This window comes from Neopelma chrysocephalum, unplaced genomic scaffold, assembly GCF_003984885.1.
Source record: "Neopelma chrysocephalum unplaced genomic scaffold, ASM398488v2 Primary Assembly neopelma1_22b, whole genome shotgun sequence".
NCBI classification, from domain to species: domain Eukaryota; kingdom Metazoa; phylum Chordata; class Aves; order Passeriformes; family Pipridae; genus Neopelma; species Neopelma chrysocephalum.
This window is the reverse complement of record NW_020897690.1, coordinates 18,857,094-18,879,553: the sequence shown is the minus strand read 5'-3', so window position 1 is coordinate 18,879,553 and position 22,460 is coordinate 18,857,094. Positions and strand designations below refer to the sequence as shown.

The window sequence follows — 22,460 nt, the reverse complement described above, 5'->3', positions numbered from 1 at the left end:
AACACTCCGACATTTTGAGGTAAAGTGTTTGTATCCCCCAAACTTGATGAGTTTTTTCTTAATTGATACAGAATTCACTGTGTTATTTTTATGGTGTATTAGATGGGAAAAGTATCTGTTTTATAAACCTTCCTATAGTTTTGCTACCAACAGAATTTTTATAATTTATGAATTCATAGAGGGATGATGGACATACCTTGCACTGAAAAGATATCTTACTGGGATCCAATTTTCAACTTTTGCGTGAGAGTGTAAGTTAACTGCAGGTGCAAATTACTGAAGAAAAAAAATAAAGGGAAAAAATAATTTTGAAATCTGTATGAAAGACACTAGGAGAAGGTTAATACAGGAACTGAATGTCTAATATCAAATAAGAAGAGGAAAAATTTACAAGGTGATATCCACGGATCAAACAGAGGCAACAGCCGATGTAGCAAGATAATTCTTATAAATGACTTTATCCTTTCTGAAGGTCTGATCATTCTTATCTTAACTGGACAAAACGCCCTCTGACTTCTACAAGTCTGAACTTTTTAGCAGTTTTTATATAGGTTCAAGAGAACCATGAGGAGGGCATATATCAGGTCTTTGGAGGGTTTTCGTTAGAGTTAACAAGGGCTTTTTACTCTCTTTGGCAAAGATTTGTAAGAACATACTAAGTGTCTGTGTAGCACACCAGATGCTCCATTTGCTGAGGATGTGATTTTGAAGTCAGAGTAGTGAGGGGCTGAGAGGATCCAATATCTTTAAGTTATTAATGACATGCCAAATTAAAGCAAGATCTTATATCTTTAGGTGACAAACTGAGATCACTGAGACTGTGGTTCTTGATTTGCACAGTTTGAAAGGCTCATTTGGAAAATTGTCACTTTGGAAATTCTCAGTGAAACCCTTCTCTCAACCCACAATTAAAATTCTCCTCTTCAAGCATAGTTCTTACATTGAAGTATAAAATATTGTTAATATTTAGAGATTTATTGACCTACAGCTGAGCATGTTATTTTTTGTACTCAGTCTCTGCTGGCTGCAGCAGAGAGGAGTGCTATGGCCCTCCTGCCAGTTTGAGCCAGCCTCAGCCGGCAGGTTGTGGACTGATGCAAGCTCCTCTTGTGTGCCTGGAGTGGGGCGCTTGGAAGGGGCGGCCAGGTACCAGTCACCCTCTCCTTGTGCCTCTGCAAGGCTGCTGTGCCAAGCGGTCCTGGGAAGGAGCCTCAGGGAGGTTGAGCAGTGCAAAAGGAGCAGAGCAGAACTTGAGAAACTTATCTGACATGCACCACTGAATTTCCATGTAAGTTCTTAAAAAGTGAGGAGAGCAGTCACTATTAAAAACAATGTTTTCATGTGTGGTCACTTAAATAAAACACAATATAGGATAAATAAATATTTCAGGCCTTTTGCTTCTTTGATTTTAATCTTGATTTCCTTGTCAGTTTGGGGACTTTGGAAGACCAGAAACAGGTCTAGTTTTGTGGACACCTTTATCTTCAAGCTTCTTGTTAAATCAGTGAGGTGTCAAGGTGTCCACAAAACTAGACCTGCTTCTTCACGGTCTGTCTATGACTTTTGGTTTTACCTTTATGCAGAGGCAGAATACAATCAGCCATAGACTCAGGACAATAACATGACTTGACCATGATTCTCCTTCAGCCAGGCCAGATCCCAAGCTGGTGGGAGATGGAAAAGCAGCCCATTTCTCCAGAAACTTGTACTTCTGTTGCAATTCCTTCCTCTCCCTCTCTTCCGTTGCTGGGCAAAACCCTAATCGTTGTTGAAGTAGTATTGTGTCTTATCTATGCTGAGCTGATTCTGGTCAAGATATAGCTGGCTTGGATTTCAGAGTCAAATGTGAAAGTTAGAGAAAGGGGTGTCTTCAATTTAAAAACAGGTAAAAAGGTTGCATGACCATCTGCAAACGTACCTGCTATGTGAATACTTCCTCATACACCCCCAGCATGTGCCTTTTGGATGCCCCTGTGCTCAGTGAAGATTTACTGTGCTGGGTGAGGCAAATGGACTTCTGAATTTATTTTATTAGACATAATCAATATGGCTTTGCTGTTTTAATAGCTAAATAGAAGAGAGTTCTCAATAGTTTGCTATAGCCTAAAAAGCCACACTTCATTCAGTAGGTTTGGCTGTCAAAGGGATTTGTTTAAACAAGGGAAGCGTATTGGTAGGAGATGACTTTGCTTCAGTTTTACTTGTGAAAAAATGTCTGCTAAAGCGTAACCATTTTACTATAGTTAAAGGTAAGTGGCTGTAGTCAAATTAGATGTAGAAGTTATTCTAAAGTATTAGTTGTTTGAGTTTTTTTATTTTTCTTTTAATTGATCTGGGTAGCACTGTCCAAACAAGCTTAATTGTGAATGTTTAAGTCATAGATTTGTCTCATTCTCATTTTCTGAATATGGCACTTCTGTGTTCATTGTGATAAAATTGAAAAGGAAGTAACAGTCTGCTAGGAAGATAATTTGAGAAATGAATCAGAGTGACTCAAGAAGCTTGTAGGTGTTAGGGTGACAGCTAGTTTCAGTTCACATAAATACCTATTTTGAAAACGAGACAAAGGAGAAAACTTTTCAAATAATTTAAAAACAAACATGATTTTCATTGAACTGTCTTGCAAAGGAGATGAAGGAAAAACTGGAATATTTTGCAGAGCAATCAACATTACAATGAAGCTTTTGTTTTCAGCAATAATGGTGTTGTAGGGTTTTTTGCAATTCCCATATAATTTGTCAAAAGGTAAGAGCATATTCTATGGAATGACAGTGCTTAAGAGTATGCTATGTCAGTATACAATTACATTTTTGCTTTTTCACTTGAAAATATTTCTGGTATTTTCTCCAGCTTGTTTTATTACTCTTCTCACAAGGCACCTAAAATTGGTTTTGAATTCTGTATTTTCTGTTAAAATGTGATATTTGCCTGGTTTCTTTCTAACACTCAATTTAACATGATTTGTGCATGGGATGTTTAAATATGCTAATAATGTTATTGCATTTGAACTGATGCAGTTTTATGAAAAGGCCTGTGTGTCTTACTACTCATTTCTTAAGGAAGTATATATATGTACTAACAATTAAACCAAAAAAAATGTGAAAAATGTTCCTATGTATGTGAGTAAACATAATCATAGAATCATAGGCTGGTTTGGATTGGAAGGGACCTTTAAAGGCCATCTAGTTTCAACCCCCTGCAGTGAGCAGAGACCCTTTCAACTAGATCAGGTTGCTCAAAGCCCCCTCCATCCTCGCCTTGAGCACTTCCAGGGATGGGGTAATCAATAAGTGAGGGATCCCACTTACCTATGTTCTAAAGTTATGATACATGCTATTATAAAATTAAATACTTCAGAGCTGTAAGAAAAAAATAAGAAAACAAGGCAAAGATTCGATATAAATTTAAAAATTACAGGTGTTGTAACTTTGGCAAGCACTAGGTCATACAAAACTGCGATAATTGTATTTAAAGCTCACTATATGTCATTTGCTGACACATTGAGATAAAATGCTTAAAATCCCTTTCATGGACCTATAGTACATTAAATATTTATTTTTAAATGTGCATGTTAATGAGTAATGATTGGGAAATCTATTATAAAAACCTATCTCTGCAATATGTGGTTTTGTCTGCAGTTTAGCATATGAATTTGAAACTAGAAATAGCTCTGGGCCACTCCTTTTGGCAAAAATATTCTTGTTGTCTTGGGACAGGAGGGAATGGCAGCCACCATGAGTTCATGTACCACTTCAAACAGCCCTGTTTCCCTCTGAGCGGAGCCAGCATTTAATTTGTATTTGTGTCCAGGCCAAAGATCATGTGGATATTGGTCCTCTGGCCCTTACAGTGATAATCTATTTGCCATTAACTGAATTTGGTTGAAAAATATTGCTTGTTTAATAAGAATCATAAAGCAGACTGGATCTCCACTTCCCAGTGCTGTAACAGAAAGATAATGGACTACAAGAGAGATTAATAAGATCTTTGAGTTGCAAAAGCATTAAGTCAGTTTAAAGCTATTGGTTAAGCCGCTCAAAACTGGTAATGCATTAATCTTGAGCTGTGGTGTGTAAAGCACAGCCGTTGCTGGCATGTATTAAGATATCTACATGCTCACCTTGTGCTTAGCTCTTTTTCAGATTGAGTTAGCAGTAGCAGTCCCCTAAGTCTTAACTTGAAGTGAAATTTGCAGAAGACGGGTTAACAAATCATATGCAGCAACTCTCAGTAGCAGGTGTCTGGTTTTGCCTGCTTCATGGAGATCAGGACTACAAATCTGGGATGGCTGGGTATTTCTTCTGCCATAGAGCCATCTGTCTCAGTGTGGACTCTTGAGCCTGGTTTGACTCTCCTTTTGCTGGGGAATCTGACTGACTTTCACCTGTCAGGACTGCAAGAGCCTTGCTCAGTGGTGGTTGTGAATGTTAGCTTGATTATTCCCATGCTGCTTCTGCACTTCTTTCATTTCTTCTTAGTGCAGTTAAAACCCCAGGTGAAAGCACTGGTACAATCTGTTTAATTGTTTTTAAGGTCTTCTAGTCCGGAACTGGTATGTCATTTAGAAATTTGTTTGATGGTTATTTCCTTCTACGGTTTTGAAAATGACAATGTTGCTTGTTTCTTTTGTTTTTTTCTCATTCTTTTTGAACCTCTGTTTTATATGTGTGTGTGTTTTTTTTTTTCCTCTGCCTAGACCTGGTTAACCATTTCTGTGAACAGGTCCTCAATTTTTTACTTTGTCCCTACTTTCCTGTCGTAGCCCCATCTTCCCCTGGTGTCGACTCCGTACCCTTACAGCGCACAGGCAGTCAACACGGCACACAGAACGCAACAGCGACCTTCCAGAGGGCCAGCTATGCGGCCGGCCCAGCCTCCAATTACGCAGACCCCTACCGACAGCTGCAGTATTGTCCTTCTGTTGAATCACCATACAGCAAATCTGGGCCAGCCATCCCACCCGAAGGGACCTTGGCTAGGTCACCTTCCATTGATAGCATTCAGAAAGATCCCAGGTGGGTGAAACCTTCTTCATTGTCTTCTATTTCTTGCTCGTGGGGAGCTTTGTAATTGCGGTTTGCTTGGTATGTTTCTGCTGTTGAATGTAAAAAAAAAACCAAACACCTGTGATGGTACATGAAAGACTTTGCCTAACAGCATCGACCTAATGCTTTGCCTTGGAAACTTCTCATCAGCTCTTCTGTGCCATGAGATGATAGGTGTGGTCTTGTATGTTTTTGTTTAACCTGCTTTCAGTAGCGCTACTCCTCAAAAGCTTAAGAAAAGTAATTTTCTCTGAAAATGGCAGGAGTGGTGTGACTGTTTTGACTCTAGCCATTGTGGATTCAATTTTCAAGTTGCTTCTTCAGCTGAAGTTGTTGCAGTTCTTGGTTTGTCTGCAGTTAATGTTCATAAATGCTGCAAAAAATGGTATTTTAGTATTTTGCAATGAGACTGAACAATGTGGAAGCAACACATAACCAGGCTTATGTTTCACCTTGTGTGTTGTACAGGCTTCCAATGCCAGTACATGATAACAGAATGTATGATTACAGCTTTGCAGAAATGGTTGTTACTGTGCATGCTTTTCAAATGTATAGCCAATTTTTAACGTTGTTAATGACCATCCTCATCTACCTAGGGAAAGTGCAGGGAGGAGACTTTATAGCCCAAGGAGGCAGATGGATTAGAGAGAGTTTTCTGGCAAATTATTTAACTTCTGTGGTAACATCAGTGGAAATGCTAGCTGGAATCCTCAATGCACCTTGTGATTTTATTCAGTTTTCTGATGAAAAAGAAAGCAAGTCTCTTTGATAACTTTGAGTTTAAACTTGTTGAAAGTGTTAATGTATACTAAGGTTTTTCTGTGGCAAGTAGTCTGATTTATTTAGTTAGTTATTGCTATGTGTAGTTTAGAGGTAGAAGAGCCCAAAAATTTGCCATCAACAAAAATGCTGGAGGTGTTTAAGCAACAACTTGAAAAGACTTCTTTCCCTGTTTAGCAGGGATTAGCAGGGATAATGCTTGTTTAGCATGATAGCAGTTCTTTCTGTCTCTTCACCCAGGAAGAGACAGCAGACAACAGTTTACAGATGTCAGAAATATCACTGTTTGTAGATACTTCCCCCATTGCGGAGTTTACTTGTTGAGAAAACTTTTGTCTTCAACCTTTTTTTCCCCTTTAGCTTTTCCTCCAGAAATTTGAAAAAAATGTAAATTGAATTCCTCCCCTTCTTCCTCCTGCCCCAGAGCAAACATTGGTAACAAAAGGGAAACAGTCTTTTTCTGCAACAGTGGTATTTTGATATATTTGTATTCCAGAATATAAAAGTCCATGGAGGAAAAAGAGCTTTGTTTTGTAAATTGTCTCATGTTCAGACTTGAAGAAAATTACATTAGGAGTGCTCTAAACCAGAGGAGAAATAACTGTAATCTATATGAAATGTTCTTAGGAGAAGCATAATGATGCTGAAGGCACTACTCCCTATAGATAGGAAAGATATATTTATAGTATATCTACAGGTCCTAATCATAATATCTTTCTAAGAAAACATTGTCTCTGTTTAGTTGCTCTGCTGTCACTTTGCAACTGTTAGCCAGTTAATGTATAGGATATGTGCTTGTAAAGGAAGATTTCTTCTTATGCATTTTTCATTTGCTTTTTTTTTGGTTCTTTCTTGTCTTGTGGTACCATTTGTGCATTTATGTGTTGATTTCTGTAGGTAAACTAGGAATGAGCAGGCATCCAGGTATAAACAGAACTTCATAAACTCTTTAGAGGGGATCATTAAATATTGTTTGTGATTACTATTAGATGGACTGGGAATTTGCACAAAGTAAGTTTTGTAAAATAGATTTGCATTACTCTTGATCTCATTCATTTGATCTTCGAACTGTGTGTGCTGTCTCTTACTTAGTATTTCTGCCCTTGCTTGTTGGTTTCAATAATTTTGATAAAGAAATGTCAGAAACACCTGATTATGTTGTGCCTTAGTCCACAGAAGCCATAGTCTGCCTAGGCAGACTGACTTGTGAAACTGCCTGTGGCCTACAAGCAGTTGCTGATCATTCAGTATTGGGAAGATTGAAAATTTGAAAGGAGTTTTCGTAAAAGTAACAAAAGCAATCAGGATGCTTTTAATGTGTTGATTTCTATGAATAGTTTACAAAAATGTAGATAAATTACAAGTGTGGAAATGATAGGATGGAAGACTTTCCAGATGCTTGAAAAAATAATGTGGAAGGATAGAAATTATTTAGGGTAGCACATGGGAGGTATAACTAGGAAAAGGAAAACATGGCCCAAATGCAAAAAACGCTTTCAATGGCTGGGTTAAGTTGCATTGTATGCCTCAAAGGGTTATCATTTATACCTTATAGAGCAAGAAAAAAAAAACATGTTAGTCAGCAGATGGACTTCGTCAACTGAGAAGTTCCGAGTTTCCTTATAGCCCTGTTGCTGCTTTGGTTGGCTGGTTGGTTGGAGTGTTTTGTGACTGTCCCGAATTGTGGAGGGGAATGGTGGGCATCCTTTTCAGGCACCAAACTTTCCTGTCCAGCCAGAGGTCCAAACAAAGGCTCGCTAGCAGAGGAAAGTCTGCAAGACAAAAACATACTAATTGCAGGCTTTTGATTAGCATTTGCTATATATCAGCGAGCCCAAGACAAAAAAAAATAAATATACAGAAGAAAATATACTCACCCTAATAAGCAATTAGCATTCCTAAAACTCAACATCATTTTCTGGAATCTTAGGTTCAGGCAGAATTTCTGTCTGAAGTCTATCTGAAGAAAAATGGTTATCAGGCACTGATGTAGTTGACAATTTTTTCTTTTGTTTTCACCATGTAGTTTCTTACTAATACTCCAGTTTTAAATACATGTTCTGAGTTGACATTTGACAAATGAAATTTTAGTTCAACATCTGTTCTGCATCATCCAGTTGTCATAAAATGCAGTTTAAAGTTCATTAACTTAACGTTTAGGACAAAAACTTTAAAAGAAAAAAAAAGGATCAAGAAATTTGCAATCAACTCTGTGGTGGGGGATAATTTTTAATTTATGCGGGTAGACTTAGCTCATACGGGCTCATAAACAGGTAGTAAAAACTTTACACATCTATACTGTTGGAAAATCTGAGGCTTTGTTGTTTAAAAAGGAAATAAGCCCCTTATCACTGTCAGAAATAAAACTTAAGTTCTGCATATGAGAAATGAAAGAGTTGATATCATTACATACTGATTCTTTGGAGCATTCTTTTATGTTTACTTTGTATCAAGAAAGGAAGAGAAATGTGCAGTAGGGGTGTGATATAAACTGATTCATGCCATAATCTCTTATATAAAAAAGTGGCATAGGGAGGGAAAGAACACAATTTTTTTTTTTATGATTATTTGGTTCCTACTGAAGTGTGAATGAGAGAAGTATTGAGTATTTTAAAGTATCAGAAATATTTGCTAATGTGATGTTTTCCAGTTTACTTTCATTCTGTCTCTTGGTACCAGAAAATTATCTATGATTACCTATTCCTATATTTTGTATTTTTATTATTTTATTTTATTCTTCGATTTTTATTTTGTCTATTCCTAAATTTTAAGGGAACTGGGGAGTCCTAAATAGAAATGCAGGTATCCAGTTGTCAGTCTGTGAGTCTGTGTGGTTTCCAGTTTTTACTCCAAAATCTGAACTTGACAAATCTGTACAAATTACTTAATCTTTGAGTTTTTAACCTACTAAGAAACTGTGTACAGGTACTGCTGCTGATAAATTACACTTACTGCAGAACAGATGAAAAATAGTATATTTTCACATCCTTCAGTTAAATACCGATGAGGTTTTGTGGCAACGGTGTTTTTGCTTGTTTATGAACTCACTGGGTCTGGTTTGGATCTGTCCAGTCAACATGTTTCCTTCATTGTTATGTGACTTCCCACCTTACACAGGTCACCTTCTCCTGTAAAGAAGCTGGCAAGAAGCTGAGTTAACAGCAAGAATTTTGTGGAATAAACTCCATTATGACTACCAAAGTGGATTTCAGAGTTCAGTGTCAATTCTCATATTGCATTGAATTAATAATGATCTACACTTAAAAGTTTCCTTTATGGCTTCACTTTTCATGTGTTTCAGAACCTTTAGAACTATCTATTCAGAAAAAGTGGTGTAATTTGGTGAATGAAGCTGTAAAAGGCTCATTATTCATTATAGAACAGACTGCAATAATGATTGGGCTCTTGTTTTAAAAAAACCCAAAACATTAGCAGTAAAGAATCATGTTGCAACTTTACAAAGAAAAAAAAATTAAAACCAGCTGTCTTGTAGTGGTTGTCACCTTTAGAACTGTCTGGGTGTAGGTCAGCTTAGAAACAGTTTTCCAGGTATTGCATGATTTAACTGTAACACCCTGAAACATTTCTGCTCTGTTCTGCACTTTCAGAGTCAACTTCCCATTTCATTACCTCTGCTGGCCCTAATTTCCTCCTAAGCAGAAGATGATGGTGCTCTATCTGCTAAACTTTTAAATTTCCTTTCTTTATACTTATGAAAGGATATAAATTAGATCAGAACATTCTGTGTGAACTGTACGTTTCAAAACTCATCTTTTTTTTTTCTTTTTCTTTTCCAAAAATGTTTTCCACATTTGCAAAATACTAGCTAGAGAGCATTCTTTTTCTGTAGGAAAAATGATAGAAGTAAAATAAACTCTAGTTAAATTTCTGTGCTCCAGTAAACTGCTTATGAGATTAGCACACAGAGTTTGGAACACGACCTGTTAAAAGATGAATGTTTCTGCAGGAGTCTTCTCCATGTATTTAATCTTACTCTGTTTGAAGGATTGTCTCAGTGTTAATAATGTTAGTCTCCTGTAAATCTGATAGCAGCCAGGCACTTGGAACAGTCTAAAGAGGTAAAAAAATAACAGTATAAACCTGCATGTGTGGGAGGTTGGAAGTCTTAGTGGGAATGTGTCTGGTAAGTCTTTTGGGAAGGGTTGTCACCTTCAGAAAGAAAATCCTGGTGAGGCAGAAGGCCTTGCTGTGACTACAGAACAGCTGGTGGCAGACTATGCAACACTGCTGTTTTCAGGCCTGAGATGTGACATGGGGTTTTCAGAATCCCAAGGAATTGGTGGTGGCATTGGTGAGTTTCTGGCGTAACTCTAATCGAAGGTGTAGAAGATTGAAGTTCATGTTCCTAGTCTGGATGAGACAGAACAGGACTTGCAGCTTCCTGCTTTTATATGGCACAGTGCGTGATAGGAGCTCTCCTTTTCATTTAATACAGAGATCCTTCTTACCCTTCTCTGAAGTTAAAGGTAAAGGGGAAGGCAATTCTCCAAAGGTGGTCATAGTAAGGAAGTCAAGGGAAACACATTTCTAGTGAATTAGAGCATGTAAATGTTGGTGGTGTTGGCTTACCTCCAGAAGTAAATGGTTCAACTTTCTCGATCCTACTAACACTCTACTAAGACTTTTTTTTGCATCAAATTTACACAGGCCAGGACCCTTGTATTGGTAGAACCAAGTGGATGGTATTTGAGAGTGCTCATTTTGTAGCTCTGTGTTTAAGTATATCTTTCATTCAGCGAGGAAATAGCAGGTTTATTTTCCCTACATAGAAATTTTACAGTATCTCAGGATCTAATGCATACTCCTCTGAGTATGAAAAACTGACCCTGAAAGCATAAATTTGAGGAGTCTAAACAGCACAAAAATACACGCAATTCAAAAATAGCAAATCTGGAGCACAGTGCAATTGTTCATACAGATCTTTTCTACATGGAAAGCAGGAATTTTTACTTAGTGCACAAATTAGTTTTTAGAAAACATGGCAGGTAGCATAAAGTAAACAGCAATCTGTTTCCGTTTCCTAATGAAGTTAATTTAGGATGAAGCCTGCTTCCTTAAAATAGGTGAGGATGGAATCCATAGACTATCCTACAGTCTGTTAGTTTGGTATTTCGGGACCTAGCTGAAACCTTGGCTGGAAAACACTTTCCTAGGGAATATTTATTTCTGACTTGAGCATGGCAAAATAAACAAGGATCTAACTGGTCCATGCAAGTGTCAGCTTATGGTGAGGTAGAGAATTGATATCCAGAACTTGTAAAGATTATTTTTGTGTGCATTTGAGCACATAGTCCCTTTCTTTCCACTGCTTACATTTAAGTGGTTTATAAATGGCTGTAGAGGCATTGGACATAGATGGAGTCATTTCACAGCGCAGCAAATGCAATTCAGTATGTACAGAAGCATCCACCTGTATTTGCTATTTTTTTCTCTCCAGAATTTGCCCCATATTTTTAGCAACCTATCTTCTCTGGGCGAAATGCTTGAGGGGAAAAAACCCAACTAAACAAAACCAACTAATCAAAAAAAAATTAATAAAAACCCCCATCCCTGAACTGTAAACTACAGGAATTAAATGACTGCACTTTTAGATCATGAAGCACTACTGCACACTTTCGCTCCTTTCTAACTAGTACCATTTTATTGACAGTGCAGGAGGCCACCAATTTTGTTACTACCCTGTCTTTAAAGAAATTTGATCCTATCATTACCAAACCTGCCCTACTGCAAGCACGGAACATCACAATTTCAATACATTACAGTAACACGTATAGTGCTGGTTCGTGTAGTTTAAGTATTGAATCTCTCCAGGAGTGTTTGCAGTTCCTAAACTTTGAGCAGAGTAGAACAAGTTATGTGTAGCCATTTTATTTGGTAGGTTATTTGTGCAGTATAAGGTATAATTTTGAGAGAGGTGATACCTTGTCTCTTGTTTTGATTTGCAAGTTTAGCTCTTACAATCCTCTCCCTCTACCAGAAAGTAATTCCTTTGCTTAATGATGAAGGGAGAGAAGTCAAAGACCACTTATGTACTTAATGATTCAGGACATTTAGGAGGACTCTGGCAGGAGTGCCATGTACAGTTGCTAAGTGCACATCTAATAACTGGGAGCGGGGGGAGGAGACTGATGTTTCCCTTTTTAACCATTTTGTTATTTCTCACCCTCCTTCCTCCCCAGTGCTGGTCTGCTACTTGAAGAACAGCAACAAAGCCCTTTCCACTCTTTCTTTATTCATCTGTTGTATATTTTAATGGTTTCATTCATCCAGGAAGAAGCAAGTGGACAGTGTACCTCATAGTGTACCTGTCCATAGCTCATTAATGGCTATGGCATAACTGAGCTTCTAATGGCAAATATATGCCTCAGTGCAGTTTCTGCCTTTGTTTGCCACACATTTTTCTCAGCATCCTGTGGCTCATTTTCAAACTTTGACAGATGCAAAATATGTTTGGTGTCTTTCTGTGATGACAGACTGCAAGAGCCAGGAAATGTTATATTTTCTAACCAGACATTAAAAACATGGAGAAGAATCATACTTTCAGACTTTACTGGGCTCATGGAAGCTGTTACGATCTCCTGGCAAGATAAACCACATAAGAAGCTTCTCAGTAGTAGCTCTTGGACATCTCATCAGCCAAATGGATAATAATGATCTTACTGTTTACAGGGACATTGAAAATAAGTTAAATTTTTAAGGTGCTTTGAAGTTCAAAGGATAATCTTACTTGGGAAGCATGATGGGAGGAAGGAGAGGGAAATATGTTAGGTGGAGAAGATGATAAGGAAAATTTTGAAGAAGCTAGATAAAATCAGGACACATAGTCCCATTTTTTTTTCATTAAAAGAAGCAACTGAAAATCATCCTCAATGCTAAGACATACATTGCTGTGCAGAGGTTGTTAATTTCAGAAGCTGGACCTCAGTGTGATACAGCACAACTATTTTGTAAGCAGGAAACAAAAGCCAGCCTTGAAAGTGCAAGACATTTCTGCAAGTTAATAACATCAAGAGTTTGGTGAAAAAATATTTCTGGTGTAGAGTGGAGCTAAAAATGTTTGAAGGGAAAGAATGATCAACACCTTTTTTAGTTTCTAGCAGAACTTTATAACTTTTATAAATTAAGAGATTGACTTTAAGAGCTTCAGCTCTGTGTAGATTAAATATGTCAGATGGGAATAGACCAGTCTCTCCCAGCTCACTCAACATCACAGAATCACGGAATTTTCGGAGTTGAAAGGCACCCACAAGGATCATCGAAGTCCAACTTCTGACCTTGCACAGGACAGCCCCCAAAATCACACCATACATTTGAGAGTATTATCCAAACACTTCTTTAACTCTTTCAGGCTTGGTGCCATGACCAGTTCCCTGGGGAGCCTGTTCCAGTGCCCAATCACCCTCTGGGGGAAGAATCTTTTCTTATATCTAACCTATATCTCCCCTGACACAGCTTCATGTCATTCCCTCAGGTCCTGTCACTGGTCAACACAAAGAAGGGATCAATACCCACCCCTTCTACTTCCTCTCATGAGGAAGTTGTAGACTGCAATGAGGTCTCCCCTCAGTCTCCTCTTCTCCTGGCTGAACAGACCACATAACCTCCTTGTATGGCTTCCTCTCATAGCCATTCACCATCTTCGTAGCCCTCCTTTGGGATCAGAGCCTGATTGTGAAGTCCAGCCCCAGCCTTTATTTCTCTGGTGCATCACTTTTGCCCTGGTGATCTCCTCCATCGTCACTTAGATTGTTCTTTCTCACTCCAGTCTACTGCCTGACTTCAAGAGCTCAATGGACAAGTTTCGGAGACACATCACAGTTCTTAGCATTAAGTGGTTTCCTAGGAAGCTAAAGACAACTCTGATCCCACAGAAAACTGTAGCCATTGTTGCCAGGGAAACTCCTAGCCTCTAGACTTATTGTGAAATATTTGTACTTTTTAATTGTTTGGTTTTGGTCAGTTGATTTTTTTAAGCCACTGTAGCACCAGTGAAATCACTTGCTGCTTAGCTTGCCATCTACTGCTAATAATTTGGGGGTCTTGTTTGTCCTTACTGTTTAGTGAAGCAGAGAAATCTGGATAGCTGAAGACCTGGAAAGAAATGGACAGGTTTTCTTAGTCCAAAGGAGGGCACAGTAAGATGTCTAGGTCTCCTGAACATACCAAACATAAAAATATGGAGGAGGAAGGCACACGGGGGAAAGGAGGAGCTGTGTAAACTCTGTCCCAAGATAAAACAAGTAATTTACTTCAGGAAATGAGCACAAGTTTAAAGAAAGTATTTGAATTTAGTTTTTTACTCTTTAAAAATCATTTGAAGTTAGCTTGATCATCCTTTTCTTCCATATGAGGACATGATTTATTTTTCTCATAGAGTTTTCAAAGAGGAGGGCTGACTTTTGGTTTTATTCTGTAATGCTGCATTTTTCCACCTACCTGAATTTGAGCATATTGAGTATGAAAACTTAGTTTGAAAGTTTGGGCATGATAGCTGCAGCTGAAGAAAAGTCATCTGGTATGTATATTGGTGGAAGAGAGAGGAATGAGTACCGATAACACAGGTGCAACACAGTTTCCTAGTATGAGCAACTCTCTTACCTTCCTGTTAGCCAGCGTTTCATTGTTACTCTCTCTCAGAATCTGTGCTGATCCATCAGCCTCACTTACTCCAGCTCTTGTTGATGACTTGAAAAATGGTCCCTTTTCTTGACTCCCTTCAAGCCCAGGAGATGCCTTCTAGGAGTCTAGGCAGAGAGTGAACCTGGAGCAACCTGCAGGTTTTTGTTTTTCTGAGGTGTTGCTACATTCCTGTTAGCTAAATGATATTTTGCTGCTGTGCCCATTCTAGTTCAGTACTTGAAACTGTAGATCTGAAACGTGAGTGTGCAGTGAGTTACCTGCTTGCAGAGAGTCACAGTGTCTGGGCCTACTCACAACAGGTGTTTTGCTGGCAATGAAGTTTAGTGTAGTTGAAGATACATGTTCGAACTGCTTTAGTCAGTTGTAATTCATATCCAACCATTCATGAATAGAAGCGGCCTCTATTGTTTGGTGAAGTGATCCTGTAATTACATACATGTTTTATGTAGATTTATGGCCTTGGATGGCCTTAAAATGGATGGATTTTTTTTCCCCTGCAAGAAGTTGGCTTTTGTAAGGGTTTACCCCTGGATGAGTGGAAGGCTGTGGATGTGGTCTACCTGGACTTCAGCAAAGCCTTTGACACTGTCTCCCACAGTATATTCCTGAAAAAGCTGGCAGCCCATGGCTTAGACAGGGGCGCTCTGAGCTGGGTTAGGAACTGGCTGGAGGCCCGAGCCCAGAGAGTGGTGGTGAATGGCGCTGCATCCAGTTGGTGGCCGGTCACTAGTGGTGTCCCCCAGGGATCAGTGTTGAGCCCAGTCCTGTTTAATATCTTTATCAATGATTTAGGTGAGGGAATTGAGTCCACCATCAGCAAATTTGCAGATGACACTAAGTTGGGGGGGAGTGTCGATCAACTGGAAGGCAGGAGGGCTCTGCAGAGGGACCTGGACAGGCTGGAGACTTGGGCTGATTCCAACACAATGAGGATCAACAAGGCCAAGTGCTGGGCCCTGCACTTTGACCACAACAACCCCCTGCAGCGCTACAGGCTGGGCACAGAGTGGCTGGAGAGCAACCAGGCAGAAAGGGACCTGGGAGTTTGGATTGACAGGAAGCTGAACATGAGCCAGCAGCGTGCCCAGGTGGCCAAGAAGGCCAATGGGATCCTAACCTGGATCAGGAACAGTGTGGCAAACAGGTCCAGGGAAGTGATTCTTCCCCTGTACTCAGCACTGGTGAGGCCACACCTGGAGTACTGTGTCCAGTTCTGGGCCCCTCAGTTCAGGAAGGATATTGAGGTGCTGGAGCAGGTCCAGAGAAGAGCAACTAGGCTGGTGAAGGGACTTGAGTACAAGTCCTATGGGGAGAGGCTGAGGGAGCTGGGGTTGTTCAGCCTGGAGAAGAGGAGGCTCAGGGGAGACCTCATCACTCTCTACAACTCCCTGAAAGGAGGTTGTAGCCAGGTGGGGGCTGGTCTCTTCTCCCAGGCAACCAGCAGTAGGACAAGAGGGCATGGTCTTAAGCTCTGCCAGAGGAGGTTTAGGTTAGATATTAGGAAGAAATTCTTTACGGAGAGAGTAATCAGGCATTGGAATGGGCTGCCCAGGGAAGTGGTGGATTCTCCATCCCTGGAGGTATTTAAGATGAGACTGGATGTGGCACTTAGTGCCATGGTCTAGTAACCACAACGGTAATGGATCAAGGGTTGGACTTGAGGATCTCAGAGGTCCCTTCCAACCCGGCTGGTTCTATGATTATGCCTTTCAAAGTTTTTGTATAGTTCTTTGATTCCTTCCGATAGCTTTTCATAGGAAAGGCTTGACATTTTTCTGCATTAGAGTCTCTGCCAAAAATCTTGTAGAGTTCTAGCTGCACACAAATGGGCATACAGGGGATCCTTTAGATGTTTTGCTGTCAGATAGCTTTTTCAGGAAAAAGTTGGAGAAGGGCGTTTGATTTCTCCTGTGGCTTTACCATCCTAACTGAGTTTGCCATGGGTAGCCAAATTACAGAACCTCTGTTTGGGCAAGGCATTTAATCTCTCATGAATGTAGAAATTCTTTTAAATGCTTGAAATAATCTCTGCAGGATGAAATCTGGTGGATTTTCTTTTTCATTTGTCAGCAGCTACATTTTTTTAATGAAATTTTATCCTAAACTGTCAAAGTTTTATCTGCAGCTGCTAAGGGATAACAGATCCTGTCAGCCACTGCTTTTTCTGTGGCATGTCTCCAGCAACCATCTGTTACCTTTCTGCTTCTGCGTGATTTACACACCAGAATCTCCCCTCATTAAAAAAAAAATTAAAAAAAGCTACAAAAAAAAAAATACCAGCAGAGAATGCTGCATGAAAGCTTTGTCTGAAGTATCTAAGATTATATATTCGATTTCTGTAAACATGGATGCCCAGTTCTTGGGTCTGATAAGAGAGACTTTAGAGCAATTTAGTTATGCTACGTAGGAGGAAAGGGCTGCCTGTTCTCAGGAGGAATATCCTAAATAAAATTTTCTCATCAACACCTATGTGTGCATGCCTTTCACAGAGAAATTCTAGAGAAATGCACACTGAATCTCTCTCCACCTTTTCCTTTCCAGTTTCAGGTTTTTGCTGATCAATTTTCAAGTCACCTAGGTGGAAATACTTTCATTGAAGAGCCTGTTTATCACCCCCTATATGTCTGTAATCATATCAGTTGTACACATGGGTACAGTGAAACTGAGCCTAATAGTTCCTAATCCACAGCAGGTTTATTACTAAGCCAGATTTGCCTCATAATAATAACGCAAACAGCTTCTCAGAATAACTTGCAATATGATTGCAGAAGCCTTATTCCTATTTTGTTTCATATTCATCGACATAAAGCTGTCTGATACTGAACTTACATCTTCTTTGCTCTTGTTATTTTAAAATGAAATCAGATTTTGACTTAGATTTTGCTATTCAGTCGTGTTAAAAATAACTATGTTTCATTCTTTTTCAGAAAAGTGTTTGTGTTGTTAATTTTTTTTTAATTAGCAGTAAGAATGGGATAGGAGTCACTGGCTTCTCAATTGTTTTCCAAGAATCTGTGATGAGGAAAAGTCTGCACTTCATTGCTAAAAGGAAAACATAAGGTGTTTTGGAAGGATGAAGGGAAGAACTGATGGAGCTCTTTTCCTCCAAAAGAGTGTTTCTTGGGAAAAAAAATCAGGAAAAGAATCTGTGCATCAATCTCATTAAAATTTATTTCAGAGCATTATTTATTTATATTTTCTCTATACAATTAAGAATAGAATGGATGGTGGAGGAATGATAGAACTGGTAGATAACAGCTGAGACATGCAGAATAATGAAGGTAACCTGTTACACTTGTGTTGACAATTTCAGCATAGCCTGAAGGATAATGAAATGCACAAAGTAGTTTTCAGAAATATTTTAAAGAAAAGCTATTTATGAGCTCACTTCTCTAACATTTTAAACTTCTTTGGAAAATGGAATTCTCTACATGTGGTGTTCATTTAGTTCCTTGGTATTGCAGGTTTCTTGGGAAAGCTAAACTTGTGTTGCTTCCAGTTGTGCTGAATATAAGCAATATAAGCTAAATCCTGCAGTCTTTTCAAAGAGGAAATTCCATTTACTTTGTAATGTAACTTTAAATAGAGTAAATGCAACAATGCAAAGAAACTTCTAAGCAGAAATTTGACACTGAGTCTTGATTGTCACTGCTGAAGAAGCAAATTATTATTTTTTGAGCCCTGTTAATTTTCATTCAAAAATTAAGAAGATAAAATTGTCATATGACATTTTGTTAGATTACAGTGAAAACTTGTGAGTTCCAGGGATTTGGTGATGGTAGTTGAGGTTCAATATTTGTTCACAGTACAGGCAGAAACTGGGGGTTTTTCAATATATTTTTATCCACTTTTTGAAATTGCTTATATTGGGGGGGGAAATGTTCAAGAGGCACTGTTATCAAGTTCACAAAATATGTGCAATGAGAAATAAGTGCAGAAAACTTTTTCAGCCTGTTTTCTCTGAAATGGTGTTGTAGTTTCCCTGTACCTCTCTTAAATGCAACAGCTGAGTCTCTCAGCCTGTTCACAAAAGCTAGAAGCAGTTCACAGTTGTTTTGGGGGGATTTTTTTTCACTTTCAGAAAGAAAGAACTGATTGATTCAAACGACAAAATAACATTTCTTGGATGAAACTGTCTAATGATATATCACTCAAATGGTAAGATGTCAATGTAACAAGAGAAGTATTTTCTACTTTCAGTATCTCTTTGGAGTAAGGATTTCGTTTCAATTGGGATGTCATGGATTCTGCTTTAAATTTTTAATTAAACTTCTAGAGAGACCTGTTTTAGATTCTTATTGCAAGACGGAAGTTTGAACTCATGTCTCAGTGGTAAAAAAGAAAAGCAAATAAACTTTTAATAGAGCAAGTAATATTTTCATATGCTGGCATTTGGTTTTGATTAGTAAGTTGAGAAAAATAATAATGCTCTTTTGAAATAAAAGCCAGGAAAAAAAGAATTAAAGCTAAACACAGTAAATGCAGCTTTTGAGTTTTCTGAGAATTCAAAGACTGATTGAGTGTTTAGAAAGTTCAGAGGGAAGAGAGATGGCTGCTTTCAGATGAATGTTGTAGTACTGTAAAAAATATGATCTCTGACTTTGTTTCTCTTACCTTAGGGAAAGCATATTTTGGAAAGAACATTTGCTTCCTCATTCTCTCTAAACCCATGTAAAATTTAGGCTTTGTAATATTAAATTCTCTTAGGATATAATTGAAAAGAAGGCTGGTACAAAGATTTATGTTCTTCTCTCAATATGTGCATGGGATAGTGATAATGAGGCAACTCCCTTGAGAAGTTGGAATGGATGCTGTGAAAAGTGCTTGATGAATTACTGGCCAGCATTCCCTTTTAATATGTAAAACAGAGGTAAAAACATGGATTGGTGCTGCTGTTTCTGCACATCTTGCAGGCATTTAAATGATCCGGTGGTTTCATTTTGCTGTACATGCTACAGTTACATAAAATGACGTATCTTTGTTCCTGTGTTCAATTTGACATGAGATGTGAGAAGGTGGACTGATGAAGAACAAGAAAAGAAAGGCAGGGTTAGACACAAAAGCAGTTAAATTGTTTAATTCTTTCAAGGATTAAGAAAGAGGGTAGTTTCTTTCTAGACAGGTCAGCTGTGAAAGTCTGTGGCAACAATGCCATGTGAAAATTGCAAAAATCCTTTTGGAAGATGTGGGCAAATATGTGCTCAAGGTTTGTGTTAAAGGAGCTTTTTAAAAAGTGCAGCAAAGGGCAGAACTCTGAAGGACCTTGGACATCTATGAAAACTATGTGGAAAATGTAGCCAACTATACACAACCATCTCATGATGTCATCTTGTAAAAATCAAAATTGCTTTGAAAACTTTATTGCTGGAATAACAAAAAAACACACCTTTGAAATAGGCTAGCAATCTAACTGCACAACTATTAAGTCTAGTTAACTAACTCAGAAAAAAGATAATCTGTTTTTCTTTGCCGCTCCACATTTGGCATTTGCTAAGCCTAGCTTACTATATATGCATATATATTTGTGTATGTATGTATGTATGATATGGTTTGGAGCTGGCTCCCTGTCAAGTCTCCAAACCTTACCACAAAAAGTATCCCCACCCCCCCCAAACCAAGGGAGAAGAGGGAAAAAAAAAACCCAAGGGAACCGAAACGAGAGACAGCTAACGCAATATATATAAATATATTTACACTTATATACAATTGAAATATATATATACAATTTCACAAGGAAAAGGGAAAGGGAAGGGGGAAGGAAAAAAAAGGAACAAAACCAAAATAAAATATATATATCCCGATCAATAGCTCAAGATCTAGCAACTAAAAGAATTAGCAAAGAATATCTTACTATTCTCCTTGGGACAATGGAGAGTCACGCTGGAGCGACTGCCGGCAACCTCCACCTCCCAAGGTCGACAAGGCCTTACCAGGCCTCACTCTCCAACCCAGCAGACTCAACAGCAGGGAAACTCGCACCTCCAAAGCCACCGGAAGGAAAAGAGGGCAAAGGCCTCTCCTCCTTTCTTCTTATACCCTGGCTTACGTAAAAATTGTGGGGAATACCAAGTAAATCTGGGCACTTCCTTGGTTACAAACTGGTCACCAGGGAAGGCCTAGGCTAAACTACAACAATGTATATAGTATTAAGTAAGGCTTTGAGCTTGAGCACATGCTGGCCATGGAATACCTTGGAAAGAGATCACAGAGCACAGGATTTTTCAGTGACAGGACACTGGTAGGCCTCCTATAGGAACTTCAGTGTTTGTGGATGTAGAATAAATACAAACTATAAATATACATTTATACATACATACATTTTATATATAGTATGTATACATATTTAGAATCCATAATGCATGTTTAAATGGCATGGATCTGTATGCTGTCAGCATGTGTGTGTAGGTGGGGATATGGGGCACAGGAGCAGGGTGTGATTTTTATTCATAGGCATGTGAGATTACTTTGGTTTATAAGAAGCAGTAGGATAGGTACTGTGTGAGTGTCAATACAGATGGCTGCTGCTGAAATTACTTGTGTAAATGAAACTGAAAGATGGTATTATTCACTGTGAAGGTGATGAGGCACTGAAACAGGTTGCCCAGAGAAGCTGTGGGTGCCCCATCCCTGGAAGTGCTCAAGGCCAGGTTGGATGGGCTTTGAGCAACCTGATCTAGTAGCTGTCCCTGCCCGTGGTGGGAGGGGCGTGAGTTGAAGCTAGATGACCTAAGATCCCTTCCAAGCCAAACCATTCTGTGATGCTGTGATTCTATGAAGTGTTGATAAACACTTGGCCTGATGTAGACTCCAGCTTCTCCAGCGCTTTTCACATAGAAGCCTCACGTTCAAAGAACATGGTCTTTCCAGTGTCACCTTTAGAAAAGATACATGATTGTTATTCGTGTTCTCTACTTTAGGTAGAGTCATTGCCCTTATCCTTGTATGGTCTTTGTGCTGATCAGTCCAAAATATCTTCTCTGTCTTCTCTAAAATTACAAGATCAGGAGCTGCAAATTTTACATATGCAAATTCAATGGCAGCAGTTAGTTTTATTGATGCCGCAGGGATTTGCTTGATTATAAAGTGGAAACTGCAGTATCATTTTAGTTCAGTTATATTTGTGATGTCTTTCACTGACAGACAGCTCAAGGAAAATCGTGTTAATTTTCAGTCTTTTAGTAACGGGCAAGTTACAGAGACTCTCTTTTTTATTTCCATGGTTTCAAATGCAAAGTATGGGTGCTTTGTTAGAAACAAATAATCTGAGTATTTAAAAAAGAAGAACTTCTTGCCCTAGTTCCACATTAATGAGTTGTTGTAGCTTAATACTTTACTTCAACACTAACACAAGTCTACTTCAGTGATCAACCGGACTGACATATGCTGCACTAAATTATCTCTGCAGGCATATTATATGAAGAAGCAAAATAAGTAACAAGAAAATGTAATTCTAAAGTGACAAGAGTTCTGATTTGGTTTATGTCAGCTGATGTGTCTAAAAAAGTGTGGCATCATACTAAGCCCAGTAGAGCCGATCTGTAAGATTGAAGTTCTCTATCTTTGTTTCATGACTGAGTTTATGATTGAAAGTAGCTTTCCAGTTCAATAGAGGTGAACAAATACATAGGTTTTGGTGTAGTCCTAGCTAATTTGCTTACTAGGAGATGTTACTCTTCCTGGAAGACCTACGAATGAGACGTGGATTTGCTTCAACTTCAAAGATTGTTAATACTTTTTAAGAGTATTAGTTACTAAGGAGTGATAATACTCTTTGTATTAAATAAATATTTGTGTTTATTACATATTTCACATATATATGGTCAAATTCTTTGTTATAAAAAGGTAAGTTTGCCATATAAAACAGCAAAGTTATTATTTTACTAATGAGATTTAATTCTTGGCTCTTATGGTACTGTTTTATTTTGGCTTTATTTTTATTAACTTTTTTTTAAGGACAATTATCCCTGACTAGTG

General features: G+C 38.5%; 1 protein-coding gene across 12 annotated transcripts in view; it reads left to right on the top strand.

The window, feature by feature from the left end:
- The window catches only part of CTNND2 (catenin delta 2), a 645,784-nt gene that overhangs the window by 405,409 nt on the left and 217,915 nt on the right, over positions 1-22,460 (top strand). For all 12 annotated transcript variants that reach the window (XM_027681495.1, XM_027681470.1, XM_027681446.1 and 9 more), the window contains one exon: positions 4,763-5,015. In XM_027681495.1, the coding sequence (XP_027537296.1) occupies positions 4,763-5,015 (253 nt within the window). The remainder of the gene's footprint in view (positions 1-4,762; positions 5,016-22,460) is intronic.